This window comes from Bombus pascuorum, chromosome 15 (assembly GCF_905332965.1).
Source record: "Bombus pascuorum chromosome 15, iyBomPasc1.1, whole genome shotgun sequence".
NCBI classification, from domain to species: Eukaryota; Metazoa; Arthropoda; class Insecta; order Hymenoptera; family Apidae; genus Bombus; species Bombus pascuorum.
In genome coordinates this window covers 6,019,111-6,030,568 of record NC_083502.1, presented here as the reverse complement: position 1 = coordinate 6,030,568, position 11,458 = coordinate 6,019,111, and the positions used below count along the sequence as shown (strand labels likewise).

The 11,458-nt window shown below is 40.0% G+C and overlaps 2 protein-coding genes across 6 annotated transcripts in view; one reads left to right on the top strand and one right to left on the bottom strand.

The window, feature by feature from the left end:
- The window catches only part of LOC132914751 (ecdysone receptor), a 206,482-nt gene that overhangs the window by 16,618 nt on the left and 178,406 nt on the right, over positions 1-11,458 (bottom strand). For 3 of the 5 annotated variants that reach the window (XM_060974115.1, XM_060974114.1, XM_060974117.1), the window contains 3 exons: positions 1,298-1,716; positions 878-1,135; positions 246-621 (listed from right to left, as the gene is read on the bottom strand). In XM_060974115.1, the coding sequence (XP_060830098.1) occupies positions 246-621; positions 878-1,135; positions 1,298-1,716 (1,053 nt within the window). Of the gene's footprint in view, positions 1-21; positions 118-245; positions 622-877; positions 1,136-1,297; positions 1,717-11,458 lie in introns of those variants that run through there. The other 2 variants (XM_060974118.1, XM_060974116.1) reach the window with 2 other exon arrangements.
- The window catches only part of LOC132914750 (neprilysin-1-like), a 140,305-nt gene that overhangs the window by 34,200 nt on the left and 94,647 nt on the right, over positions 1-11,458 (top strand). The window lies entirely within an intron of this gene.

Sequence of the window (11,458 nt, the reverse complement as noted above, 5' to 3'; positions counted from 1 at the left end):
GAAAATAGGGGGATTCTTTTCTTTGTAGGTTGGGCCCATATTCGTGAACGTTGATGAGGCTGATGTTAGGTTAGTAGTGTTTGCATGAGTATTAGTCCGAAGGTATCCCTAATGATCCTGTGTATTGTATAATTAATTGACTGAATTCTTCGTGAAATGATGATGTTTGATGATGTTTGATCGAAGTGACGAGAAATTTGTCCAGATCCAAGATTCGGGTGGTCAAAAATTGATTGTATACGTACCTGAGAATATGACAATGGCAGTCAACAACGCGTATTCGGCATTATTCACTTTCATGGCGTACATCTGCCGGCAGAAGTGTAACAAATCCTCAATCGTCTCGCCCATGCCTGCCACGTTGTAACTGTCTCTGGTATAAGGTTGGTTGTTGGCGAATATTATGCTGTCCGTCTGCACGTCGTACTTCCTCGCCATTCGAAGCATCATCACCTCGCTGGAACAGGCCTTCAGCAGGGCCATCTGATCCTCTCGCATCAACTCGTCGAAGCCAGGTAGCCTCTTCGAGAACTCAACGATCAACTGTACCGTCAGGATCGTGATCTCGGTGATGTGCCTGAATTTGTAGTCGCTGATGTCTTCTCCTTCTGAGGGCTGATTCTGCAACAAAACAGATATAATTATAGTATCAAGTTCATCGTCCTTTATTTTTTGCGAGTTTCTTTGAGGATCTTTCTTTTCACACAGAACGATTTAAAGACTATATATCAGAGACTACCGAATGATAGTTTTCATTTAATCTGTTATCCTAAATTCTCCATCGGCAACTTTCCAGTACTATAACAGTTTACGCTTAACAAGTTACTTTTTCATCTACTCAGATGCGATTTGCAGCATTTTCACCGTGTCTACTTACAGTGATCCTCTTGAGGTCCTCTTCACTGGGTTGTTCGTACTCGTTCTGGAAATACACGAGCCTGTGTATCAGCTCCTCCTGTTCCGGGCTGATCGGCTTCACGTAGCCATAGGGGCTGACCGGCGTTAGAATGCCGCTGCTACCAGACGTGGACAACGACTCTGCTTCTGCTGGTTCGATCTTCACGCCCATCTGATCGCTGCGTATCCCACTGCCTGGGGAACCGTTCATCGTTGTACTGTTCGGCTTGTCCTTCTCCTGGAACAAAACGTCCCATTCCTGATTGATCCTGAACTACACAGATATCTCTCTATTAAAATGTTGAGTATGAAGTGGCCTATTTTGAAAACGTGTAGAAACATGGACCTTTTCATCCTTAGTGACTTAATATCGTTTGACGATGATCCGTCAACAGCTTACCTTCTGTGCTTTCTTTTCCTTGCGTTTGACAGCACATTGGTATTCAGGCACGACACACTCAGGCCTCATACCCACTGTCAGACACTTCTTCAGTCTGCATTCCTGACATTTGCGCCGCATGTACATATCGATCTCGCAATTGTTCCCGTATTTACACTGGTATACCGCGTTCTTGGTGATGCTACGCCGGAAGAAGCCCTTACAGCCCTCGCAGGTCAGTGCGTTGTAGTGATAACCGGAGGCACGGTCACCACAGACCAGGCACAGTTCCTCCTGCTGCCTCGGGGTCGGTCCTTTCTTCTTCCTGGCGTCACAGCCGTCGCTGCCGCCACCTCCACCGCCCCCTCCGCCTCCTCCACCTCCGCCACCACTGCTTCCATAACCGTTCAAAGAGCCAGGCTGCGACAGCTCGTCCCTACCTGCAAACACATATTGCAAACTAGGTTAGAAATTGTTCCTTGCGGTAGAATTTGGAGTTACGATTGAAGAATAATTTGAATAACCAAAAATTGTTATGAAAATGCTGATTCTCGTTAAGAAATTCCGGTTTCTCATTAGGATTTGAGTTCCAACGTAGGTTGTTGTAAAAATACTGCTTCTTTTTTATGTATCAGTTGAGTAAGAGTTTATTTGGTCATGTGGTACACATTGGTCGTTAATACCCAAAAATATTGGCTACTAGGGGTAATATGATGCCCCTGTTGTCCTAAATTCCATCAGTAACCCGATCTCCTCCGCGTTCCATAAATAGGTTAGTCTCCAAGTAGTTCCCATGAACGCCTTAGATATTCAATTTCTAATTGCTTGGCAACATTCTGATTAACCTTCATTCGCTAATCAGAAATCATTAAAATCTAGAAGAATCTTAGAAGAATGAAGTTTCTCAAGTAAAAACAGATTCTTGGAAAAATATTATCCTCTTCGTAAACTAGGGAACGTAGCAGTGTGTTCGTAAAAGATATTATGAAACATGAAAACCTGTATTCTCTATTATTTTATCCTAACCTTACTTACATGGTCCTAACCTAAAAAATCTCATTTACCGATCAAAGATTTGCAACGAGCCTAGACTAAGCCAAAAATCGAAGAGGTTTCTCGATTCAAACAAACTCGATGTGACGAGGTGATTTGATCCATCGACGACGAGTTCCTCGCGAGGTTTCCGGTGATTACTCGGAGCGTTACGCCGCGGCTGGTGCACGCGTGTAACGCCCGTGACTCGTTCGGCCGCGAGCAAGCGGGTTCCAGTAACCTACGTGGCGACATCGCCTCTATTACCTCCTTTATCCGTGAAACTTGTCGAATGGAACGCCGCGCGGTAGAAGTCACGGTCGGTGAAAGTACGCGATGCGCTCTGCACGCACGCGCCTTCCTCCAGCGAGGCGGAATCGAGCGCCGCGTGGCTTTTGCCTCAACGGGAACTCGATTTACAGTGGTACTAATAGAGCAAGTACAATAGTAGTACCATGATAATTATTCTTCGAGACGTAGAATGTACAATTGTTGTTGAATAATTTGGTACCATGACCAAAATTAGATTCTGATCGATACCATGAGTCGTAGTGTAAGTTGGAAATATGCATTATTCGGAGACCAGAGTATTTAATTTTCTATTCATGCTATGGACAATTTTGGTGGAAGTAATTTAATTCTGCTTAAAATACCGCTTCTAATGAATTATTGTGTCTAATAGCGCGACCGAATCGAAGAGAATATTTCATAGAAGCAATCGGAATAGCTAGAGTCACTAGACCACATTTTATTCCTTTTTGTGGTTATCCACAGTGGTCACAATTTTTTATCTATTTCTTGTCTAACACTTCTAAGTCTGTGCGTTTTAAAAAACACATGATAGAGGCTGAAGAATTTATAGGGATTTTATAAAGAATTTAAAATACAAATGTAATTATTATAAAGTAACATGGCATTGTAATCTCAGACTAAATATCAGACTCGATGATATATTAAAAATTAAATATTGAATGTTATATCGAACGATCGAAGCTGCATTTTTTCTTCCCGAGACTCTCTTTTTAAAGCAACCGAGTTGTTCGTCGATCGAGAGATCGAGAAAGGAAATGTCGCTTCGATTTTCTCCTGTTGCGAAAAGCGAACGTGTTCTCTCTCCTTCTTACTGTTTCTGCGACGAGAAGCTTGGAGACGGGTTCCTCAGATCACCCGGAAGTACTGATCAGTGTGAAAACATCCGCCTGGAACACTGAGACACTGACCGGGCTAGGTGGTCACTCGGTTATTACCCCTTCTTCATCGTTCTCTCATCTCAACTCGCAATCTTTTCGCTGCCGATATCTTCATTTCTCCTCTTCTTTTCATCTTTTTGCTTTCTTCCAGACTTTCTTTCTCTTCTCATAAATTTCCTGCCTTTCACACGAGTTTCTGCCTTTGGCAAACATTTTCTGACACTTTTCCGCGCGATACAATATTCTGGCTCGTTAATTCTTAATATCTAAGCGAGCTGTGCTTCAAAGTTTCGTATCTTTCGAAAAAGTTACTAAATCTAGAGGTATCGAGAATACTTTAGATTTGAATTTTTTAGCAATTTCCTGTAAGATATGACATTTCGATACACACATTCTGGAAATGTAACTAGGGTGCTTGAAGGTTTCGTATCTTTCGAAACAAAGTTACTAGATCGTACCTACGCGTCAACTAGATTTTCCAGATATTGGATAATATTAACAACTCTTAGTTTATAATATCTATAGGAATTTTACTATAAATATTTGCTACAAATGGATAAGGTTAGTTCCCTTTCGTTTTACACTAGGAATATACCGTTGCAACATTTTAATTAGTATGTCTGAACGAGGGAACTGTCATTAATCAAATAAAAAATGTTCATCTGAAAATGTCTAGTTTATCACGAAGTTGGTACAGTTCTTACGGTTTGCAGAACGTCTGAAAAATGATTCGCTGGTAATAAATCGGTGAAACTTGGCGAGAGAAGTTCGAGGCAATCCTCTAGGAACTAGATCCAGAGATCTGGACGCACGGGAGAAACTGCAGGCTAATAAATTACCGGTATGACCTGACACTGGCACAAAACTGATACCAACGTCTGGTTTGTGTACATATTAGCAAGTAGCACATAACGATTCTATGTAGAGCGAGCAGGCTTCTCGTTTCAGTGCCCCAAACAGGTTTCCTCGCTACTTAACACTGGTTCGCTCTTGCTGGTATTCTTGATAGTTTCTTCTTCCACGGTTGTTGTCAAAATATAATTCAACGTTGGTTCGATTTAATCGACACTTGTATCAGGATTCAGTGGAAAATGAAAATATCCTTAGATTCTCGAACAATACCTCGCAGACTACATTTCATTCGATATTTGTCTATGAATTAGTTCAGAATGGAATAATTAACATATTTAAGAATCACTCGAGAAGATCTGGTTGCTAAATTTGTTAGATCTATAGATCTTCGTAACGAGCTACCAAAGTACAAGTTATTTTACTCGTAGTAAGTTCTTCTTATGAACTATATCTTTATATCAGTGTTACAGATCTAGTAAAAAATAATGGAGTTATAAAACTTCTTTGGATTTAACGAAAATCTACTATTTTCGTAGTGAAAACGTAGCAATTAATCTCCTAATAACAAGGTTTCTTTTAAAATTACGTTTCCTAACCTTAAACCTTAGAATATTCATTAAAAACTGATTTACTTTTTAGGTTAGAATCACTTCGAAAGATCGGTTACCAAATAATAAAACATTAGAACTTGAAATATTTAAAGTACGCGAAAAAATATGCGAGAATCTTTATAGCGAGGCAGCTTTCTTGCTGTTGACCTTGACACTGACTTCTTTCCACCAAGCCTGTATATTTATAGAGTGCAAGATGGGGAATTTAGAGACCGAGGAAGAGTCTGGAATTTCTCAGTGTGACTAAACAGTTTGAGAGTTCGAATGGCAATGACTTTTTGGTCGTTTCCTGAATATAAAACAAAACGTCGATACCTATTTAAAATTCCCTATACCTCCCTATATTTCTTACGTTTCTCCTTGGAATTTCGATAAATTCGAAGATTTGTACGAAGTGGTTTGAAACTCGTTTAGAATTTGAATGATGAACAAAATTTGATGAAACTCGGCGTTCGTTTATTTGGTAATAGCAAACGTTCTAGATTCCTTCCTGGAATTCCTAAACAGAGTTTCGAAGACCCTGAAGCTCCGACGTGCCACAGCGACTTGATCATACATGCAGTGGCACAGTGAACTCATCTAGAAGTTTATTTCAAACTTGTAACGCGAAATTGCTTTTCGAAATTCTTCGTTTGCCGGACGAAAATTGTGTAATGTTTGCTATATGAAATTCCCTAGAATCTCAGTAATAACTGGTATTAAAGTCTATTCGATATTACGTTTATTATGAAAATTCTAATTTTTATTTATTACGGCGAATATTTTGTTAAATATTTCTCTAGAGAAGTTGTCGAGTGGTCGAGAAGTTTGAAACGATAAATATAGATAACTAGGATTAATCTCAAATATTTTCCAAAAGTAATTTCTAAATAACTAAGAAGTTAAAAATTTTGCAACTATGGAGAAACTTAATCGTGATTAAATCACTTTCTACTGCAGGGTGCTTATAAAGTATAAAATGTAGTGGAAACTGCACAGTTTACGATGAAGTAGATTTCATAAGCTACAGTATCTACCAGACTGAATACAGTTAACATTGAACGTTCACGTTACAGCGCAAATGTACCATAGAAATTGCCATCGACCTATCTATTACACAATCTTTGAGGATCAAATTTCAAATCAATCTTAAAAGAAGAAATTTCCAGAAAGATTAGCAACAGGTTTTTCATTATCTTAAAAACTGTTAAACCTGCAAACATTGTGATCAAGGAACCCTAATTATAATCATCACCAATTTGCCCATTATCTGCCTAGAACAAATCTATCCAAAAAGGAGAAAAGAAAACATAAATCAATAACAATTCTACCCAGAGAACACAAATGAACAACTAATCTGCCCGCAACTATCCAAAAATCCAGTGTCCAAAAATCACATAAAAATCCAGATACAGGCAAACCTAATAAACGACAGGAAACCCGACCGTAACTTACTGCAGAATCTAGGGGACATCAGGCTGAAGTTACTCACACAAAGGATAAATTCTCCCAGAAATACTTAAAAAGTTAATCTTCAAAGACTTCCTTATACGTGAAACAGAGACAAATGCAGTAAATGCCCAAGAAAGTTCAATCGTAGTGAGTTTCTTCAGAATCCAGAGGACGTCAGTTCAATATTACCTAAATAGAAACCTAAACCTATTACCTAAAAATTCAATCTCTTCTATATAGCAAACACAAACAGACAGAGTAAAGGACAGGATAAAATCCAAGTGGAGTCGGTTTCCTCTTTGGGGGACAGGAGAGGGGGGGGGGCGCACACAGATAGCATAGAAGGTGGCTCTCCTGCTATAAGAAACAGATCTGCTGAAAAATACGTAAAAAGCCAGTGTCCAAATACCATCTAAAACGTTAGACATAGACAAACACGGTAGATGACCAAGGAAACCCGATCGTAGTCGGTTTCTCCAGAATCTAGGGGACACAGAGCAAGTGTACTCGGTTCGACATAGCCGCTATACGACGTGGCTTGCCTCCTATACTCTACGCAGCAAGGTTTCCGTGCTGGTTAGTAGCTCTCTCACGGCGGAGCAGTGAGCGGCCTTGACTCTGGCTGGATGCCTGGCTGTGTAACCGCGCAGGTACCTCTTTTACACGCGCGCACGTTCCTCTGCACGCGTCCTTCTCGATCCTGCTAGCTTGCCTAACAGACAACGAGTGTTCGCCTCTCTCTTTCTCACACGCAGCCAGCTTCCTCTCTTTCCTCTCCTCTGCCCCTCTACCTCGTTCTCTTCTTCGTCAGCTCCTCCTTCCTCTTTCCCTCTCGTCTCTCCTTTCGCCTGTTCGCGTCTCAACCGATCCGCGCTGTCGCTCTTGCCAACAGAGGAAAGCTAAAACGGGCCAGTGAGCACTGCTTGTTGCAGCTGAGCCTCGCTTCCTCCCAGCCATCCACGAGGAAAGGAGAACGACGAGACCGTGCTGGGATTGAGTTCCTTCTCGTTCACTGACAGCCCAGAACACGCCGATTCATTGCGGTTTTTGGCCGTTTCCGATTCACACCGAGCTTCTACGAGGGGCTTTCGCCAGATTAGACGAACGAATTGCGCTGACGGCATTGTTGTTTGGCTTTATGAATTTACAGGGCTTACATGAAGACGAATTAGGAGAAGAGGGATTCCTTTATTTGGTAAAATCGAGGATTTTCGAAGAGAATTTTTTGTTTGTTAGAGTTAGCTTCTCTTTATTAGAATTTTATAGACAGTAGTCTAACTTTGTTAGAGTTATCTTCTCTTTATTAGAACTTTATAGGGAGCAGGTAAAAAGTAAAATTCCTAAACTGTCTTTTACGTGATTCGACAAAGTTTCATTTTCCACAAATCAATCTAAAAGTGCAGAATAATACGAAAGAATAGAGAACAGCATACGCAGGCCTTGTAACTCTAGAAGCATTAAGTCGCAGACTGGCGATTAATCATCGCTAATTTTCATCGATTAGAATTGTAAACTTTTTTACAAAAAAATGTTCGCAAGGCGAAGAAGCTAATTAGGATAACTGTTTCGTAAATTAACTTCTTTTCCCAGTTGTGAGTTGATGGTGAGCGTTTATGAACAGACTTTTACGTAATATTTCTCTTTCATTGCGATTTTTAGTCGTTCTCCTTATTCTTGCGTTTGTTATGTAGAACCGATACTAGGTTAGATTAGGTTAGGTTCCTTCATTCTGTGCAACACAGAAATATGAGAGATGTATAGGAAGATGGAATACGAAGTGACTACGACGCTAGGACAAGATGGACGACTAGCGGCACATCGCTCTAACGCCGCTGACTATCATTCAGGTCTCTGCGAAATCCGGCCGTAGCACGCGAACACAAAACGCGTCTCTCTCTCCTCGGCTTCTCTTTCATTCCCGTCACATTTCACGGGTACTGCGTTTCTTTTCCACGTTAAAATTCATCGCGCGCACCAGGGGACGCGACTTCAGCGTCCTAGCGACTTTTATGGCTAATAATATCAGACGAATTATGAAATTTGCGTGTTATGCTACTCTTATTAGATTACGTTTTCTCAGAATACTCCTCCGTTTACTCGGAATAGATGAAAAAATATTCCTTTATTTCGATTTTTACACGTTACCTCTATTTTTGTGTTTGTTGTGCATGTAGAATTAGTATTAGGTTAAATTAGGTTATGTTATTGAGGTTATTGAGGTTATATTATTAGGTTATGTTATGTTATATAATAGATTTAAATTTATATGTATCTTTCGTGAACATTCGTTTTTATATAATGTTTCTCTTTACTGCGCTTCCTAGATGTCTTTTATCTTCACGTTTGTTATGCATGTGGAATTAATATTAGGTTAGCTTAAGTTAGGTTAGGTTAGATTCGTTTAAAATAAAATATGGTGTAGACTACAGATATGTTGCACTTCCCATATTTTTAGAATTTTAAATGTGCCAAATAAATCAATAAATGTATGTTATTAAAAAAATATCGTCTCGAAAGGGTTAAAAATGGTGGTTTGAGCCACTCCTAACCTGACACGTTGCAAAATCAGCAGAAGCAGGAGTGCACGCGGCCTTGCCCTACCCTCGAGTCCCTTTAAATGGCGGCACCCATCTCTGTTTCCATTCTGCATGACATATACACGCGCATGTAACTAATAGATGTCATATCCGGTCACGGTATACGATCTGATAAGATCTGAGAACAAAAGGAAAAGACAAGACCAACACGCGACGACCATCCTCGTAATCCCAAGATAAACATGGGTGCAGTTGCATGGAAAAAATATTCCATTCCTCTCTCTATTACCATCATAATCATATCTTTCTCTGTTAGTTATATATTCAGAAAAAGTCATTTAGCAACTTAAACATTGTGAAATAAAGAATAACGAGGATATCTATGTATTTGTGTGAAATATCCTAATTCTTCATAGAAATTTTATAAACTTACGATCATGCATTTTTGGGAATACGAATAATTTTTGGAAAATCATGAAATGGTAAAAGCAAGCATTATTTTTTGAAATTCTTCTCCATTTGCCATTTTTGTATTCATTAAATGGATTTATAGATGTCGAGCGTTTGTTTCCGAAGGATTAAACGTTAATCGCGTAGCTAGTTGACAAAATTACAAATTTAACAAACGACGAAGTCGACTAGTTTCGCTTCAGCGCTGTGTAATTGACGATTTTCCTCAAATTTACCAAAAATGTCATCAATCTTAATTTGGTCTAAAATTGAAGATAAATCTAGGACGTTCAGGTTAGGATGTATAGTGCAGAGTCTATTGTTTTGCCTGTGTAGGTTGGAAAAAGTCGAGATGGAAGACTAGAGAGACAGCAGGGGAGGGCAGAAAGCGCGCACAGGAAATCCATGAATCACCGACGACGAATTTATTTTCGTTGGAATGATCCTACGCAACCGTGGACGACTTCGAAGGCCTCGAAAACTCATTTCGTATTCCCGGTGGGCCGCTCAGCATGTTGAAACTTCAGCCACAGGACTTTAATCCGCTTCGTCTTCCCAGATTCCGTCGAAAATACTCGTTCCACCGATTCTGATTTCCGCTTTCGAAATTTCGTTTATTTTCGCACTAATTTCTCCATACCGCTCAAATTCGATGATACCCTGAGATAATCCTCTCAACATTCGCTTAATTAGGTTTTCAACCAAAAACCACGCCCCTTTTTGTTCATAAAAATATGTACAAAATTAAATTTTCTAGGTTAGGTAAAAAGTCATTCTATAGCGTTTCTACGCGACGTAATTCTTTGTACAAAATTGAATCAAAAGCGTGGAATTAGTTTTCTTTGTACGAGACGCCACGCCGTTATGGGCAAAGTCGACCTTAAAGTTTCTGGGCTACGTCGCTGAGCGCCAAGCGCAACGATTTTCAAAATCGATTTTCTTGAAAAGGAAACGCGCTAGGAAAGTATTATCCTATGTTTCCGTTCCAATTTTTCACCTTTAATTTGTTTCATTCCAATCCATTGCCTCCGCGAGAGTAACACGCAGTTTAATGTAAAAATGAATCGGGCCAAATCGAAGCTACTGTAAGAAATCATAACAACTAATCGTCCCTCGATAAAAATGTCCATTTGACTCTCACCAGGAGAATCAGTAGAGTCAGAAAGCGACCGATATCGACAAAAACGATCGTTTTCCCAGCAGCGCTCGTCGACTACCATGGAAGTTAATGGAACGAGATGATTTCCAACGTTTCCATTGCAACCACCGGTCCAGCTGAGCGTGACATTGGCCGCTAGCACCGGATAGGATTTATCCTTGAACCGGAGTAGCCACTGTGACTACTGGTCTCCACTGGCTCGGACAAGAAACTCGAGGAAGGCTGAATGACATAACAGCGTTTCAAGAAATATCATTCAGATTACCTTTAGAGAGGCTACTGAACGATGAAAATTCAGAAATTTTGTAAAAATTGTCCTAATAGCCAGTCAGAAATTTTAAACCTCCATTTCCAAAAATGCAGATATCAGATTCTATTTCTTCTGTTAATTGAAAATTTATAGAAATAAAAATTAATGAAATTTTCCATACCGAGGGTAATATCGGTATCGAGAAGACCCTAAAAAGTCGCGGTAACAAAGATCATTAAGAAATTACCACTAAAGAGCCTTTAAAGAAGGAAGACTGTCACATTAAAATCTAACCTACAATCTCTTCTGGATACATCGCACGATCATCGTGAATAAAAAGACTCGGACATGACTGAAAATGTAAATTAAATGTAAAAATTCTCAACAAACCGGTAACGCTATGCCCAGATGGTCCTATGTTACGAACCATCAGTGTCAGCTTGAAAAATTTACGATTGGAAGGTTTTCATGTCAGTCACGCGTCTTGATTTTTGTTATCACGTTCGCCAAGGACAAAATGGCGGATAATGGAGTTACGCTAGTTCCTTTGCAATGCACTATCGAAGAATTATTGAATCAAGACTGTTAGGCAGGCTTTACGATCCATTCTGATTTACAGGTTGGATCGTGGGCACTCTGTTACGCGAAAGTCGCCACGCGGACGTACCGG